The sequence below is a fragment of the Apteryx mantelli genome, chromosome 8 (genome assembly GCF_036417845.1).
Source record: "Apteryx mantelli isolate bAptMan1 chromosome 8, bAptMan1.hap1, whole genome shotgun sequence".
Lineage (NCBI taxonomy): Eukaryota > Metazoa > Chordata > Aves > Apterygiformes > Apterygidae > Apteryx > Apteryx mantelli.
The window spans coordinates 21050096-21069020 of NC_089985.1; the positions used below are offsets into that span (position 1 = coordinate 21050096).

At 37.6% G+C, this 18925-nt stretch overlaps 1 protein-coding gene across 4 annotated transcripts in view; it reads right to left on the reverse strand.

Annotated features, from left to right (window-relative positions):
* Positions 1-6582: 6582 nt before the first annotated feature.
* The window catches only part of AGL (amylo-alpha-1, 6-glucosidase, 4-alpha-glucanotransferase), a 36314-nt gene continuing 23971 nt past the window's right edge, over positions 6583-18925 (reverse strand). For 2 of the 4 annotated variants that reach the window (XM_067300860.1, XM_067300859.1), the window contains 9 exons: positions 17873-18098; positions 17295-17406; positions 16781-16916; positions 14771-14883; positions 13202-13413; positions 12464-12561; positions 11815-11902; positions 11591-11724; positions 6583-9720 (listed from right to left, as the gene is read on the reverse strand). In XM_067300860.1, coding sequence (XP_067156961.1) covers positions 9603-9720; positions 11591-11724; positions 11815-11902; positions 12464-12561; positions 13202-13413; positions 14771-14883; positions 16781-16916; positions 17295-17406; positions 17873-18098 — 1237 coding nt within the window. In that variant the 3' untranslated portion in view covers positions 6583-9602. Of the gene's footprint in view, positions 9721-11590; positions 11725-11814; positions 11903-12463; positions 12562-13201; positions 13414-14770; positions 14884-16780; positions 16917-17294; positions 17407-17872; positions 18099-18925 lie in introns of those variants that run through there. The other 2 variants (XM_067300861.1, XM_067300862.1) reach the window with 2 other exon arrangements.

Genomic DNA, 18925 nt, shown 5'->3' on the forward strand with positions numbered 1-18925 from the left:
CAGAACCTGTATTTCCGAACCCTAAATCAGGACAAGTAAGCAAAAGAACTGCAGTACCCCATAAACTTTGTGCACGAAGATCCGAACGAAGACTCAGGATTGAGTAAAGTATTGGTAAGTGGTTCCGTTCGGTTGGGGTGGGATCCCCGGAGCACGTCTAAGTGAGACGTCCCCAAGGGACGAAGCGAGTGCGGACCCTACAGTAGTGCGGTTCCCATTGTCCGCGAGGGCGTGGGCCACGACCTAGGGGAGCGATTGAGCGTGTGTGTGTGTGTGCTCCGGAAGATGGGACAGAAAAAGAGCAAGTCTTCTGATCCCATAGAGGGCTTTACAGTCGATAGCCCTTTAGGATTAATGATTAAGTATTGGAACGATTGGCCCTCCCGAAAAGGCAAAAGTCGAGAGAAAATGGTACATTACTGCATGCAAGTATGGGGTGGGAAGCAGATTAGAAGAGACCCCCTTTATTGGCCAATATACGGGTCTTTTGAAAACTGGATATGTCAGGCCCCAAATATATATGTGAATTCAAAGGAGCCCTTTAGTTTAGAAGAAAGTGAGTATGCTAGTTTATGAATAAGACCAGATACTCGGACCATGATATTTACCCTGAAAGAGAAGGGTTCGAGGAAGAAAAGCAAAATATTGGAGGAACTTCCCGTTTCTCCTCCCCCCTATATTCCCTCAGCTCCAGCTCAAAACCCAATACCAGCCCCTCCTCATAGCCCCCCCCCAACGACCCCAGACTGGGATCTAGACCCTCCTAGTTCCCCAGAAGAAACCCGAAGGGTCACGAGGAGTCATACGAGGGGAGGTGGGCGACCTGATCAGCTGTACCCCTTGCGAGAACTCCCCATGGGAGGACCGCAACCAGGGATGGGTTTTGTGTCCGTGCCCCTGAGTTCAGGGGATGTACGGGATTTTAAGAAGGAAATGGGGAATTTATTAGAAGACCCTTTAGGGGTGGCTGAAAAACTAGATCAGTTTTTGGATCCTAGCCTTTATACATGGGAGGAATTACAATCCATCTTAAGCATATTATTTACAGTGGAAGAAAGGGAAATGATCCGTAGGGCTGGGATGCGGATTTGGGATCAACAGCACCAACAAGGTCCCGCAGCAGATATCAAATGGCCCACCCAACGGCCGGACAGGGACAATCAGAATGCTGAGCATCGGACACATATGTCCGATCTAGGAACCATAATAGTTCAGGGAATCAGGGAATCTGTTCCCAGGGGGCAAAATATTAATAAGGCCTTCATGGAACAACAAAAAAGGGATGAGACACCAACAGAATGGCTTGAGAGACTTAGGAAAAACCTGCAACTTTATTCCAGGGTAGACCCCAGTACCCCTGTGGGACAGGCTCTATTGAAAACACAGTTTGTAGCAAAGGCCTTTCCAGATATCAGAAGGAAGTTAGAGAAGTTAGATGATTGGCAAGATAGAGGACTGGACGAATTGCTGAGGGAAGCTCAGAAAGTGCATGTGCGAAGGGAAGAGGAAACTCATCGGCGGCAGGCAAAGATTCTGGTGGCAGCAGTCCGAGAAGGACAGAGAGGGATCCAGGCGCAACCCCCTAGGTCGTATAACGGACCTAAAAGAAAGCCACCTCACCAAGAAGGACAACCCAGAGAAGTCGTGACGAGGGACTTGAGGCAGGTTGAGTGTTTTTATTGCCAGAAGAAAGGGCATCTGAAGAGGAATTGCAGGAAGCGAATGCAGGATGAGCAGATGTTCCAAGAAGATTAGGGGGGTCAGGGGCTCTATCTGCTGGGGACTCATAAAGGAACCGAGCCCTTGATAAAATTGAAATTGGGTCCCCAGCGACAAGAAGTAGAATTCCTTGTGGATTCTGGGGCAGAAAGATCTACTGTTCAAACGGTACCCTGGGGGTGTAAACCATCCCCAGAGAAACTACAAGTGATAGGAGCTAAAGGAGAACCCTTTAAGGTCCCAGTAATTAAAAATGTGAAAATAGAATCAGACTCTCGATTAAGTGTGGGATCCTTTTTATTAGTTCCCGAAGCTGAATATAATTTACTGGGCCGAGATATGATGGTTAGTTAATAGAATCAGGGCCCCTAGACAAAACTTGGTCGGCCCAGGCTTGTGAATTGTATGCGGTTTTTAGAGCCTTAGAAATTTTAAAAGGCAAAATAGGGACTATATACACCGACTCTAAATACGCTTATGGAGTAGTACATACATTTGGGAAAATATGGGAAGAAAGAGGACTGATTAATTCGCAAGGGAAGAATTTAGTGCACGAAAAATTAATTAGAAAAACTTTAGAAACTCTGAGGGGACCTCGGAGAATCGCGGTAGTACACGTTAGGGGCCATCAAAAGGGCACATCTTACCACATAAGGGGAAATAATCTAGCAGATGAAGAGGCAAGAAAGGCAGCTTTACACCTATTGTCTGAAGGAAAGGAGGGCCAAGATAAGCTGGATACCAGGATGAGTTTTACTAAACAGGAAACAGATAAATTACGACAGATAGGAGCCCTAGAAAAAGAAGGTAAATGGGTGTTGCCCGATGATAGAGAAATTGTATCCAAAGGTGTGGCTTGGAGAATCATGAAAGAATTCCACCGACAGACTCATTGGGGAGTGCAAGCATTAGTAGACCAGTTTGGAACCACGTATATGTGCATTGGAATATATGACATAGCAAAAAGACTAGTGGGAGAATGTTTGACCTGTCAGAAGGTTAACAAGCAGCACCTCAGAGAAAAAGTCCCAGGGGGACGATCAATAGCCAAGAGGCCGTTTGAGAAAATACAGGTTGACTTTACAGAACTCCCGAAAGTGGGCAGGTATAAATACCTATTAGTTATAGTAGATCATTTAACTTACTTTATAGAAGCCTTTCCCGTAGCCCGAGCTACTGCGAAATCGGTAGCCAAGATATTGTTAGAAAATATTATACCCCGGTATGGGAATGTATCGGTCATAGACTCAGACAGGGGGCCACATTTTACATCCAAAGTCATTAAAGAAACATTAGATCCTTTAGGGATCAAGTGGGAGCATCACACTCCTTGGCATCCTCAAAGTTCGGGAAAGGTAGAAAGGATGAATGGGGAAATAAAAAAACAGTTAACGAAGCTAATGATGGAAACCCAGATGAATTGGATCAAGTGTTTACCCTTAGCCTTGTTGAATATACGAACTCAGCCCAGAACTGACACAGGAGTCTCCCCTTTTGAAATGTTATACGGGATGCCATATGATTTAGAAATACCAAAAGAACATCCTAAAGTAGAAGAGAGATTATTACAGAAATATATTACAGAGCTTATGAAGAGAAGACAAGAATTGATAAAGAAAGGACTAATAGTACAGAGACCTCCACTAGATGTAGCCATTCACCGAGTTAACCCTGGAGACAAGGTTTTAATTAAAACCTGGAAAGACTCATCCTTGACTCCCCACTGGGAGGGACCTTTCCTTGTCTTGCTTACCACAGACACTGCTATTCGCACCGCAGAGCGAGGATGGGCACATGCCAGCAGAATTAAAGGGCCGATCTCAGAATCATCGTGGGAAGCCTTTGGAAACCCGGACAATTTAAAAGTAACCTTTAAGAAGAAACCTAGAAACCTCGATAAGTAAGACCACATTTTGTAAAACCTCACATTGTATTTGTTATCCCTTTGTGTGTTATGAATGTAGGATTTGTAAGGAGAAGTAGTGGACTCATTGGTAGTACGGGTACCTCCCTAGCGGCAGTTGTCGCCTTTGTTATGGCAAATTGACCTATTTGACATTAAAAAGGGATCTCAAGAAAAGATCGGTGGAATGGTGGGAAGCTTTTGCTAAAGGGGTACAACCAGAGAAAGGTTGTACCTACGCCAACCACCCCGATCACATAAGGCCAAAATTGAAAACACCAATTGGAGGTGGACCGTGCCGTATGTTGAGTGTCACTCTGGAGAACTGGGAAGCCTTTAAAAATCCAAAAAGCTTATACAGGAGGTTCCCCTGAAGAATACGGCTGCTGTCGAGAAGACGGTACACCCTGCTGCTCTGAGCAAAAGAGTAGGCAGAGGAGACAGAGACGTGTGGAAACTGTGGGGATTGAGGCCGATAAGCCACTTCCTAAGCAGGGATACCCAAAATTGTAAGGCCCAGACTCTTTAAAGTCCCAGAGACACTTGGCATCACGGATCACCCCTCCAAGGCATTAAGGGTTCGTAAAATATCCGTTAGCCCAGCCATGGGTCCACTACTCCTCTGGAAGATGATTGTGCTAGGCTTATTAGGAAGACGAATCAAAGGGGGAACATAATATACACCAACCCCTTAAGTGGTCATTAATAAGGTGGGAGGATCAAACAGTGATCCAAGTACGAAGTGTACCCGGGAGCCCTACATTCACAGCTACTTTATGTGAGTTGGGGCCTATTGAACCATGTCTAGATCATATGGGGTTTTACTTTTGTCCTAGTTCTAATCCTGGGCAAGGATACTGTAAACTCTTATTATTGTGCTTATTGGGGATGTGAAACTATAGCCTCTGATTGGACTCCAGAAGCAGGGTTAGATAAGTTTTTATCAGTAAAATGGGGACCTTCTGGGTGTACCCCCCCCCTAAAGAGGATCTCCAGCTGGGGTATCGGGGAAATCCCCACTATACCCCCCCGGGAACTTGTAAACATTTAGTGATAAATATCACCCATCCGGAGGATCCGGGATGGTTTTTGGGAAAGACCTGGGGAGTCCGTTACTGGGAGTCCGGGACCAATAGAGGTGGATTAATTTTCATAAAGAAAGATGCTCCCCCTGGCACAGGAGGCTGTTGTTCGATTTGATGAACAAATTAAAAAGGACCAAAACAAAAAGGGGGGATTGTGATAGGTGATAATTTGTTACATCAACTCGCGAAGTGATTTTACCATGAAACTAGGCGCTAAGTACGGGCTATCACCACAATGATTGTACTGAGCCAGCAGAGCGATATTGTATTGTGAAATGTATGCGCGCGACCTGAAGGGCACCACGCACAACGCAGAGGAAGACCCCAGCTTTCATCCCGACCCCCCCCAGCAACAGCCGGCGCAACCACAGAAGTTACAGGCATATAAGGGGACTGTGAGCGGGGGATTGCGCGCGCCGTTGGTGGAGCAGGAGACTCCCCGGCCGCCCAGCGCTGTTTTGCTTACTTGTGACTTGCTCAATTATTCTATTAAATTGGAATTTATGCAACCTGGCCCGAGTGGTTGTCAATTTGTTGCGTTTACCTATACCAATGTGCTAACACTCTATGTGTCACAAAATCACCTTGTGGTATGAAGCTTTATTTTTAGGAAGCAATGCAGAAAAAACTAAATCTGTTCTCCGTAGCACAAAGTAGTGAACTGTAATTAATGGCAATGTAAGGCTTACCTGTAAAACATTCTCTCTTCATATAAAAAAAGAGTTCAAAACCACGAAGGTTCTGCTGCTATCAGAACAGTTTCTATGCCGAGTAAGTAATAGATTAACTTGTAAAGTTTACCTGAAACCTAAGTTTTATTGTCTCACAAGCAACGAGGGCACCTATGAATGGTACTTCAGGCTAAAAGGACTTAATTTCTTCCTGTCTGGGCTAGCACAGTCCACCGTGTATTATTCCGTTTCTCATCTACCAACCGTAAACTGTAAGGCAGTTACAAACTGCACAGGGGCAACGTTTAAACCAGAATTGAGCCATCAGGAAACAACAAATAAATGGAAAATAATAAGCAAATAGCTCATTACCTCCCTCAGACAGCTAATTATTAGAAGAAAAAATCATCCTTGTTCACAGAACTAGCAGACAAGTTCACTGTAACTTGGAAATAGGACCACGATGGGGCAGCAAAAATAGAACCTAATACACAAAAAGGAGAGGGACAGGCGCCTCTCTGGCAGGATGCAGCAGCGGACTCAGCACTCTTCTACCTCCACATTGCCTAAACATTTTCTGAGCAAGGAGAAAAATGGAAGTTCTAAAAAACTCAAGGCCTCTCCCTTTACCCACAGAAGCCTTTCCTGAATGGCCCAAGGAAGGCAAATATGCAGACGACAGGGAGGATCTTGGTAAATCTGAGAGAAAGGTAGCAAGTAGTAATGCAGCCATGGGTTGAATGCAAGATGTTTCAGTTGTTTTGAGGAAGTGAATAATGCAGCCTCTATGCGGAGATGGAATTAAAGATAGCACAAATTCACACCTTCCTCACTGCAATGAAAGGAAGTCATTTATCCCCCCCCCCCTTGAGATTGCATGCAGAAAGTTACTTAACAGAAGTGTGGCAGCTGTTAGGACTGCTGACTTCCTTGGGGATTTGTAACACCATGGTATAAAATGAGAACCACAAAATAAATTTATGGTGGAAGGGACATCTGGAGCTCTTCTGGTTTGAGACAGCTGACATTAGCTCATGATTACGTAGTATTTTTAAGAGCTGATTATTGTTGGCAATACTTGTTAGTATTTGACCTAAGAAGTTCATGAGCTGCTAAGGCGTGTAAAACTGCAAAACCCAAGCAAGCATCATCCTTTATGTAACATTTGGCTTTTCTTTAAGCTACAATGAAAAAAGCTCAACTCTTACTGAATAAAAGAATTTTATTTTGTGCAGCTCAGAAATAAATGAAGAATGATCTGTTTCTAAAATCAGTAGTTGCTGTGCTAGACAGACACGTGTAAAATTCAAGTATGCAAGTCTTTCCATTTTACATTACAACATGCAGTGCTAGAGTAATACATTTTATTTGTATTCTCAAGTTAATAATCTCTGAATAAATAAGTTATTTACTTAATAAAAACAGTGGTAACAGTTAAAATCTATTTCACCTGAGGAAAAAAAAAGTCTTGATTGCATGCAGGTTAATAAACACCAAGTAGTACACAGTGGATCCACAGTTCTTTGGTTTACTTACAAAAATATTTTACTGATTATGTTACTGTAATTCTTTGAGTGTGTAATATAAATGATAGTAATGAATGAAAATACAATTCAGGACCAAAGTTTCAAAAGGTAGTCAGCTATTTTTAGGGGATTATGACAGGTACAGAGTTTAACTAGATGAATATCAGCTCGTAAAATGTTAGATTTAACACTGCTTTCCTCCCTCTTTGTTTCTAAATTGTACAGCTTGACTAGAAGTATTGAATAGGTTTGTGATTAAGAAAAAAAACCCATAACAGTTGTAACCTCAAATCTTACTTTTGTTGCTAGTCAACCCAGCATTTATCTGTCACTAAAACTGTGCAGCTAATCAGTGCAGAAGCAACGTTATAAATGTGCATGTTTAAAAATTTCATAACATGCATTTGTGTAAACACATGTGATTCCTCTTTTGAAGAGTTATTAAGTTAGAAAAATAAACAGTGGCAAATATGCACTCTGCATCAATTGTGCAGTTTCCAAAGCTTTCAAAAGTTATCCATGATAAAGTGGGGAGATTTTAATGAATAATTTGTCCCAGATATTTTTCAATAATGAAAGTGTGTTATTGCCAGTGTATATAAGTTGACATCTTGTGGAAATCTTTTTCAATGGTCATAGTTCTTTGACTCCACTTTTAATTAAAAATATTTTCATCAAACAAATAAGAACAATTTTTTCTACCATATTCTTCCCAATTTCTAAAGCACATTAGCAATAAAATGTACCTTGAAACAGTAAACTAGAAATAACTGTCTAGGAAAACAGTCAATAACTAGTGATATAGTGGGACATAAACCTCAATATCATTAACAAGAATTTGGGAAAGTTCAGTTCATTTATTTTAAAAGCACAAAAAGCATATATATATATATATATATATAATATATATAATCTGCTGCTGACATTTCGGTAAAGTTTTTGATCAAATGACATCTCTCATTCATTCCACCAAGAAAGCAAGCAAGTTTCCCAAGCCATCTACTATAGCAGCTCAAAACTTGAGGTGAAATATGCACTATCCTTAACTGTAACTTTTAAGTGCTGAACACTTCAGCAACAGAGTTCAAACACTTAAGTTTATTATTAACCTTTCAAATAAATAGTGTGTTGCCACTTCTTGCAGTTCTTCTATCTTCAGTCTATTAACTTGCCCACCAAAACACATTTCCCTGAATAAGATAGCACACTTGCACTGCACTTTAAACAGGGTAAAGAAATTTTAAAATATAGATTTAATAAAATATACACAGGCTGTAATTATAACAAACTAATAACATGTAGGCCAGGTTTTTATTTTCAGTGTATGTCGTTTATCATTAAGAAATGCACATCAGTTCTGCTTCTCCCCTGCTGTGATGCTGAAAATGTTATTTTTCAGCCTTGCTTTCTTCCTATTTATTGCTCTAAGATGGAAGATTCATATGGATAGAGTTGGGAATTACAAATGCATTCCCACCAACTACCCTTCAGCTTGGGAACACTGAATTGAGGTCAGATAAGGGCATATATGTATCTAAATATTAAAGAACATACATATTTTACCTAAACGCCATTCCCAATGAACTACACAGATTTTAGCATCTAAGTTCAGAAGCCTAGAAACCTCATCTTCTCTTCTCTGTGGAGGTAAGTGAATTCCTTTTCCCACTGAAGTTAAGAGAATTATTTCCACCTGCTTCAACAGAGCCAGGATTTTACTATGGATAAAGGGCTGAGGTGACCATGTGTCTGATGCATTAACTGAAGTTAAGCCAAGAACACTGGCTTCTGGACCTTTGACCTCCCCTAATATATATGCTGCGCATTGTATGCACATGTGCATGTTTCTTCTGATTTCCTCATGGTAAAAAAAACAGATGTAAATGAAGAAATAAATTGACTGCATGGTCCACAACATTTAAATAAATTTATAAATGGATGAGCCCGGGATATTACCATATCATTGCTCAAGAGTTATAACTCCCAAAGTAATTTAAAGTTCTTGAAAATTTTATGTATGACTTTGTAAGGTTAGTTTATTACTGTATTCTTAAACTTTATTTTTGTGGTTACTTAATGCAGTGTTCAACTGAATGCATACAAAGAACCCCCCTCCCAATACAGTTCAACAACAAACATATTCCACCTTCATCAGTCTATGGTGCAGTAGCACAAAGCACACTAAAATCACAGATCTATAGGTTAGTCTACTCACCTTTAAGCATGCGTGTGCAAAATATCACTTTATTTTTGAAGAGACAAAGGAAAAAACATCACCAGTGATAGCTTGAAAAAGCTGTTTTTCATATTTTTAGTCTAGGAAACAACCATCCCACTTTGTTACATGTAAGATTTTAATTTGGAAACTCTTAAAAAAAAAAAAGAAAAAGAAAAAGAAAAGAGCTACTTAAAATAAGCTTGTGCATATTCCTAAAATTGCTCTTTTCTAAAAGTTTCTGCATGAAGTGTGCACTGCAGCTAATTTTGTCATGGCCAGATTAAAACAACCCACAAAATCAAAAAAATGCACAGGCATAGTGCATAGGAGCTGCTGGCATTCAGCACCTTTGAAAGTTAGGACACAGCTTAAGTGATTGTGCAGAACAGGACACTTCCATTGCAGTGTGAGCCAAGTGTTCATTTATGCCCCATTATGAGAAGACTGCCCAAGTTTCACGAAAGCAATCTAAAGCAGCTTCTACAAGTCATGAAGGACTTCAAGGATCACGGCAATAGACCAGGCCTGACTTTCACAGCTAAAAGGACAATACTGGCCGTTTTCATTGGTCAGTTCTGGAAGCCCCTTCCAGGATGATCTGATTAAAGAAAAACAAAATACTGTTGTTAGATTACACACTGAAATTAAAAGAACGTTTTATTATAAAACCTTTCAGATGATGATTTCAGTAAGAAGCTGAACACTGCGACTAAAAAGCTTTTTTCCCTACAGACACAATATGGTATGCAGTAATTGAGTTCCGATTCCAATTTTTGCAGCAGCTGGGAATTGTAGTTATTTGCGTGGATATCTCTCCTTCAGAGTGGACTCTTTGGTACTATTAACATATAAGCTTGTGCTACACCCTTTTCACAACTGGAATGTTCTTCCTGTCTCCCACTCATCGTTTTGCAGCTGGGAGAACCTGTGATCTTTGCAATAACTGGTATTTCAACTATGCTTGAAACTTGGCAATAATGCTAAAAAGTTAATTAGGCTGGAAGATTCTGATTGTATAAACCTTTTTCCTTCATAGGGGAAAAAACAAAACAATATAATTATAGAAATACTTATAAATTCTTATAAATGGATTCTTTGTAAAAACTTGTAAATTCTGTACACAAATGAAATAAAGACAGAGTAGAAGTATACTACTTAAGTAGTAAAATAGAAAAAAAACAAGAATAACCCAATAATGTTAATAAAGTTATTTGGTAGTACTAAATCATGGATGGATATTTTACAGTATTTACTGCAACCAGCTGGGAAATACCTTGTGTACCATTGTATTAAGAAATTATAGCTGAATATTCAATTAAACATTGTAAAACATGTAACCAACAATCATATGCTATAGGCATACAGGATTCTTGTCATGACTGCTGCTTTTAACTCATGATGCCTTATGACCATATATTCAAGTTGTTTAATGATAAGTACAGTATCAGTTTGTAAATATATTTCAAGCAAGATTAAAAAAATCTGAAAATCCAAAAGAAATGCTGAGTGTTTTTACTCAATGTAAAATATAGTTCAGGAAAACAAGGTAAAAGACCAATAACAAAGAAACCAGCTCTATCAAGTTTCACTGCTACTATTTCTTGCTTTTACATAATCAGCTTATTTTTTTGGATTAGTTGCTGGGCAAGACAATGAGCTGTTTGAAAAAAAATCTCTTTTCCTCCTCATATGGTTAGACAAACCCTTCTGTCATGTCTAGTCCTACCGAAATCACCCGAGTTACTCATATAGGTACAAATAAATGCATGCATGAACTTCAAATATGAAGTACTGGGTTCAGTGTTTGTAGAACAGAGTATATGGAAGAGGTGTTAAGGGGAATATCTTTGTTTTGTTGCAGAAATCCTTGAGAATGAAAAATACAATAGAGGGAAAATAGAGGGAAAAAATGTGTTTTAAAAGGGAGAAATCAAAATGCAAAAGAACATTTAAGAAGGACCAAAATTGCTATAGCAAGTTCCTCTGTCTTGTTAGCGTAATAAGAATATTAAGAATCTGAAATAGTCATACTAATTTGCTCATTTATAACATGTGAAATCCTACAATATTTTGCATAAGCTTATCTATCACAATTTTAACCTGTCACTACTAGCCCTTTCACTATTTGCTTTGCAGGTTGTTTTAAAAGTCAAAATGTTTCAAAAATACACATAACACTTTTTCCTGACAGTCATTTTTTTGTAGGAAACTAGACTCCTAATTTTTATATAAATTTTATTTCCCTCAGACTTCACAAGGGTAAATATTACTAATTTAAAATCTGAAAAATACTAGATCTTAGCAGTACTCGAAAGCATGAGATCTGCAATAGCCCATTCAGTGGTGAACTCTGTATGTAGAAAGCGGATGATATTTATATTACAGATCTGTACTTTTTACATGCAGTTGTATACTGGATACCACTAACTTGAATGAATATTTTGAATGCATGTTAGTTGGTGTCCTACCTTTCAAGATGAACATAGTGGCGAGAAAGAACATTTTTAATCAAAAGTACAGTTTTTGCATAAATCTCTGGACCAATCAACTTTGAGAAGTACAGTTTGGCACGAAGAAAGTATCCAATAGGCCACAGCCATTCCTAAGCAAAGAATGATAAGAGATGATTATTATAGCTGTCAGTTTGAAAAAGTGACATTTTTTTTCTGAGATGGAAGAAACAGACTCTTACAGGTCCTTGGTGATAATTAAAACCTTTGGCTACATTATAGTTGTCATTGTCAAGAGCATTGTCATATATCCCACAGTAAACCATATCACTGCAAGAAAAAAAAAAGTAGAGCATTAAGACAAATTGCACAAATATCTGAAAGCAGAAATGAGTCAAAAATTTGTCATAATTATGGCATTTACATTTTATGATGGTTACTTTATGCAAGTCAATCAAGTTCTTCATTTTACATGACAACAGATTTCCAAATACCATAATAATAATAAACTAGTGGAAAAATGGTCAATATCTTGGAATGACTTGTATTCATAATTTTGTCTTCCTTTTATTCAAACTGTAATGATGCACGCTATTTCATATATATGAGAATGTATCAAACTCAAATTCAACATCTTTTATAATACCAAATTTGACATGCTTGCTATGTGGCATCCAAGAACACCTAGTGATGTCTACATAAGTAAAATCAATTTAATGGACTTTTAGAACAGCAAAATATTTTGTCCTGAAGTATTTATTACAGCTTTATTTCACAGGCATATGTAAGAACTTTTTTTAAAAAAAAAGCAGCAGACTGTCACCACCCATCAAATAATTTCTATTGTCTGGTTTTGTGATTAACACTTGTTCTTACATCTACTCTACTTACTCTGGGTCTAAAGTTTTCATGCCTAATGGACCAAGTAGTTTTTCCTCTGCTATCTGCAGAGCTTTCCAAGCTTTCTGAGGTGTGAACAGCTCAGGGGCCTAATAAAATAATTGAGATTTAATCAGTAAATGCTGTGCATGTGCAAACATAAGACTGCTTATATGAATGTTAAAAAAAAAAAGACCCCCCCAAAAGCGTAACTATTGTATTACTGAGTCAAAATACAGTTATATATTTTATATTGCTTTTCTAGAACACACGAGCCAGAGTAAGCAAGAAGATAGCAGATGGTTACTGTGAGAGGTTTTTGGGTTTTTTTTTTTGAGTCATCATCTTTGTCAAGTATATTTAATATCTTTATGAAGCCCCATAAAGAGGGGAAAAACAAACAAACAAACCACACAAACCTAAAATACCCCATGCTTTTTTAGCTTATCTGAGGGAACCACTCCCCCCCCCCAACCTAACCTTAAAACACATTAAAAACACTGCACACTTATCCTAGTGGTACATTAGACTGCAGTCGCATATAGGCAAGTCCTATCAGGGGCTGTATTTTTAGGGGATGTTCTAAGAGGGATCAATACTGAAAGTATGCAGAGATGGGGGAAAGAAAAAAAAAAAGCTTCAAAAAGTTATTTTAAGCAATGAGTCTTCCCTGATCTAATGCCATGCAAATGTACGTTTAAATCAATAACAAAGAAAATACTTTGAAGTGCATTTTTTCCTCTCACTTACCACAACCATCGCTATTGTAAAATTTGGCCTGAGTTGGTAATCGCACCATGGACTTGAAGCTCCATAGCTGTCTTTGTAAATTCCACGTTTGTGAACGAGTTTTGGATGTTTTTCATTAGGATCTGCTGGGTTCTCAGAGACAAAGAACAACCTTTCAAAGTGTCCTTGAATTTTTCTGTTCCACTCATCATATGTGATAGTCTCCTCCTTGCCTGCAATATATTACATACAGGTTTTATTTTCAGAAACAGTCACAGTGGTAGCAACAGAGGTATGCTTATGCCCAGTCTTACCGTTTTGCCTAATTTTAATTGTACTTAAGTGATTCCTCACACAATGAAGGCCACAGTAGCATTACAAAAAGTCATTATTTACAAGTTGATAGACAAACAGATAGACAGCAAAATACTTTTATATAAAAGAACCAAAATAGTTTAGTATGTGAAATTAAAAAAAGTATTATTTATCTTACTACCACCACGGTTTACCAAAATTAGCAATGCCATTAGCAAAGGAGAATTGTATGTTTATTTCAGAAGAACTGGAATTTGTCTAAATTTCTTTAGAAGGTTTTAGTGGAATTGTGCTAGGGATAGCCTCCTGAATAAGCTGTGCATACATCTTAGATAAGCAATGATATTATGAAAGAACCATTAGTTTTGTATTAAGCAGGTAAAAGAGTATTACTTGCTTTTCCTCAACAAATAAACCACAACTGGAATACAGCAAAAAAGGACAATACTACCAAAATTTAAAAGTGGTAGGCAAAAAAAAAAAAAAAAAAAAAAAAAAAATTCTAGGAACTAACACTAAGAATATTATTAACAGACAAAGCATAGATTGTGAATAGAAATTAAGGCCAATTTTAAAATAGAATAATTGGTATATGAACGAAATTTAAACTCAATTGCATGAGGTTAATGACAGTAGGGAGTGTACAAACATCCAAATAAAGTCTAAAAATGTTGCTTATGATTCTGGAACAACAGACTGAAGCAAAGTCATAAACATTATTTCTACATCTATAGATTATAGAATTGCTGGGTTCTGAGTTGTCTTACTCTAGCCATAGATTTTAGGAAATCCTGAAATAAGAAATAACTTAATGATCTAAGGACTTGTACTGTCTAGGACAGATACGAAGAAGCCTTACATTTGCATTTTCTAAAACTGAATAAAAAGAATCATTAAGTTGTTTCCTAATATTACCTTTACTAAACAGCAAAATGGCTTCACACAGCATATATATTCACTCCTGCACTGTAAGTGTAATCCTACCACTGACATCCATTTGAGAAGTGGTATTTAGGCTCCCAAATTCTTTTGTGAATACAGAACTCAGTATGGAATAAAGCATTTGAAATAGTCACAAGACAATATTGACTCTGAAAAATTTCTTTTTGTAATGAAAGATTTTAATCATACAGGATATTCCCTTAAGTTTTTCTCCTCTTCCCCTAAACCTTTTTGAGTGGTTTGATAATCATCAGTGATGTTATATGGCCAGTATTTCACTGTTTCAGTTATTTTCATACTCTGATTATACAGTTATGAGATGTGCCTGTTTACCGTGTCTTTTTATGGTGACTCCAGGGTATGGAAACACATTTTTCTTAAATAAATCCTGCAACCAGTGAACAGTTGACTTGCACAGACCAACAATTTCCACAGCAGAGCCATCTCTAGAATAATAATCACAAAAAAAGCCCAAGAATTATTTTAGGAAGGCTATTAAAATTACAGATTTTTTTTTTCTCAGATACCAGTGTATTTAGAAACTGTATTTTTCCCACTGTTTATTGCAGCCCACACCATAACTGATTAGAGAAAGTTAACTATTTATCTGAAAATTTTATAGCAGGTCTATTAAGTATTTGGCACATGCATTCCCATATGTTCTCCAGGCATTTTCCACTGCATGAGAACATTATTTCCATCATACAGAATGTTAAAAAATAATAATAATAATAATAATCACGTTTTCCTTGCTTGTAATAAAACTTTGCCAAGAATCTGAAACCTAAACTGACTTCTATTACTAAATAAGAGTCACCAGTCATCCACAGCATCATTATCCACTTTCAATTTTCTCCTACTAGCTTTGAATACATATTCAATGAAGGAAGCAAAAGTGGAAAAAAAAGTGGAATCAGGAAGATAAACAAGCTATCCAATATGATAATCTAAACAGAAAAAAATAATTCAAATGCAACCCCTTTTACTATAGCCACAATCTACTGATGATCTAAATGCTGAAAACTGTTCTGTGAAAATGAGCAGAGTAGATCCTTGTAGCAAAAATTTTATGGAGTAATCAAGTAAATAAAATGAAGACAAATCCTAAGTGATCTGGAAGACTGAAAAGACATTGAAGTCTGCTTGCCAAGAACTTTATTAATAAACACCACAAAGAGAAGCATTGGAGACATACTGATAATTGGCAAAACTGCCTCAAGAGCTCTTATTTTCACTACAATGCTGTCACTGTGAAGAACTGTTTGCTTGAGGAAAAGTGGTACCTCACTACCTTTATGGAAAAGAACAACAACAGTTTACTGCCTGTAGTCCAGGCTGAAAGTTTACAATCACACAAGCAAAATCAGACGTCGAGACTATCAGCACAGGAATCACATGCCTCTGTTTAATCACATTCACTGACCTGCTTTGAATCAGTCTGAGTGGACTTGTAACTGGTTCCAGAAGCATATTTTGCTGCCTCACTATTTCTCCTCCTATTATACAGATTTTTCTTTAATGTAAGTTGAAAAATCAAGGGCTCGTTTTACTAAAGAACACCTGAAATCAATGTGGCAGAATCTGCTGGGCACAGGAGTTGATTTTTGGATACTTACCCACATAAGTATCTTTCACATAAACTTCATATTGTATCAATTGAATTCTGAATTGAATTTTATTGCATGTTAAAGTATACTTATTTTTCTCTAGTATCATCGAAGCTTAGCCTCTTTAGGGCAGGTCTTGTGACCCCTCTTGGTTCCCAATTAAAATGTCCCACAGTCAAACAAGATGTGTTTTCACTCTCAGCTAGCAATTGATTTGAAACTGATGCTCAAGCTCAAGCCAGAATATGTGCAGCAGTTTGCTGGCATGCAGTAAAGAGCTTATTTTTAAAATGCTTAATCTTGACTTTAATCTTAAACAGATGTTGTAGATACTTTTGAATTCTAAGTAGGAAATATTTGAACTACACAACAATTATCAATAGACATCTGCTATAACAACTTATTCATAGTCATTTCCCTGTAATCTAGTACTGCAAATACACAATTTTTCTAAGTTATGTTTCACTACGTGGATTCAAAAGTTGATTCTGCATACAGAGCTAAATCCATGTCAAAAGCTGAGTTTTTTTTCCCAACACATTTTTTCTTCAGATGAGCAATAACCAGAAAGTTGAAATTAACCTTTTAGTAGTCAAATGGATTGCAGAATTATTTAGCACATCTGAGAGAACATCTCTCATATGTGTTAAGGGAGGGCATAATAATTCTGCAGAAGAATTTCAGGGGGGAAAAAAAATAAAATAAAATCAACCCCACAAAAGCTTAGATTTTGTACCTCGGAGTAGCAGGTATTCCTCTGTTACGAGCTCTGTCACTCTCTCCCATTTTATCCATCCAGGTGCCACAGTTGAACCGGTTCCCTCCAAAGACAAAGCCAGTTGCATGGTCAACACCTGCAGTTACATTAAAACCTGCCAAGCAAGAATATCACATGTGAAGTCCACATGTTAAACAAAACAAAACAACCCCCCCTCCCCAAAACTCCCACAGAAACCAACCCAAATCTCCTGACTAAAGAAAAAAAAAAAAACCCACAAGAGATCTAAGGTGGGTTTCTAAATGCAGCTGTACTTTTTGAGTGAGTTGTAATTTAAAGATGACTTGTTCTACAGCATATAAACAATTGCTGAAGCCAAACAATTAATACATTAAGTGTATTTACAGTAATATTGCTCAAGTAGCATTAGACATGCAATTAATTAAAAAAAATCAACAGCTGAAGAAAATAAAATACAAAATAGTGTCTTCATCTTTTGAAATCCATATCCAATGTTCTATTTATTTGTTACCTTCATCTCTCATGTTTTGATCTATCTGTGGACCAGCATTCCTTTCTCTGAAGTTTATGCCTTCCACGTGTCGTTGCATTGCTTCCTGTATTACTTCATAAAGTGGCTGATCCTAGATTGATTGCATGATATGGGTGATACGGGAAAGGCACGATGAAAAATAAGCAGAAAGGCTCTATCAAATGCGCAAATAGAAGCAATTCTTAAACTTTAGTTTATGTTACTTCAAAAGAAAAGCATCTAGCATTTTGGTAGCGTCTCTGTCAACTGCAAAGGGATACATTTTATGCGAATTTTTAATATACACATTTTTCTCAAGACAAAAGCAAAGCAAAATTTTAGAAGAAAAGTTGATGCTAATTTTCCTTCTTCATCACTAATCCCCCCCAATTCTCACATGTCTAATAAAGTGATGCAGACATAATGAGAAGTGCCTGAAATACAAAATTCTTACTCTGTAATCAACTTTCACCATAAACAACACATAGCAACAGGTTCTTGTTGCTATAAACATTACATTCTTCTATGAAAAACTTATAGTTGTGTTAAAGGCTTTTTAAATCTTAAGTCATCTTTACCACAGTGCCTGCAGGCTGAGGAGAAGAGTCATCTCTTGGATACATCCTAGACACAGGACACCTGAGAATGTCTAATCCATTTGGAACAATTTTACAATAATCCTGGATACACTGAAGCCACCACCATACAGCATCACGACAGTTGAACCTGGCATGTGTTCCCTGGCCAAGCAGATTGGGAATGAGACCATGCCTTAAAGTCCCAGCAAATGCTAAAATTATGTTTCTAGAATGAAAGAAGAAAAATGGTCTTGATTAAGTTACAAGGCCATTATTGTCCCAAATAAGTACAAAGTATACAAATATATTTTAATAGCAAGGTAAGTCAAGGGGACAAATAGAATCTTAATTACAGATGTGATTTGCTGTTGAAAGCTACAAATTACTTTGTTTAGCATGAACTATGTTTACAATAAAAATGCATCTATTATCCCCCCAAAACCTGCAACTTTAATACATTTAAATCAGTTTGTTTCACAAAAGGTGCAACATCTGCTAATATGGAAAAGGTACTTTGCTTTTTCATAGGCTGTGATGTAGATCTAACCCAACTCACTTTTGTGTTTGTATCTTGTGGAGAACTCCATCCAAATTAAAGGATTAATGGAACTATCAAGTCAAGAAACCTGGCTCATATTTTATTTGCTCATTTATCAGATTAAACATTTACATATCCAGATATCAGATTATAACAATCTACAGTTAGCTGAGCTCTAGTACTTACAGACAAATACTAGCAGTCATCAAAATCCCAGGATATACATGCAATCTTGCCTTTCTGAATTAAAATGGAATACTACTTATACTTCAAATTCATATAGCAATAATTTCAAAGTTATTGCTCAGCAACAATGATGCAAGTACACATGAAGCACATCAGTTTGTGTAAGGACAAGCAGTGGTATTACAGGCATTTAAGCTACCTTATCTATACAGAACTGGAGCATCAGTTTCACATCAGTACTAAGAAAACACTTGTTTGCAACAGCTTGCATTTCCTTGCAGATTTTGGCAGTATCCCCTTTTCCTAACTACATCAATACCTGCAGAACA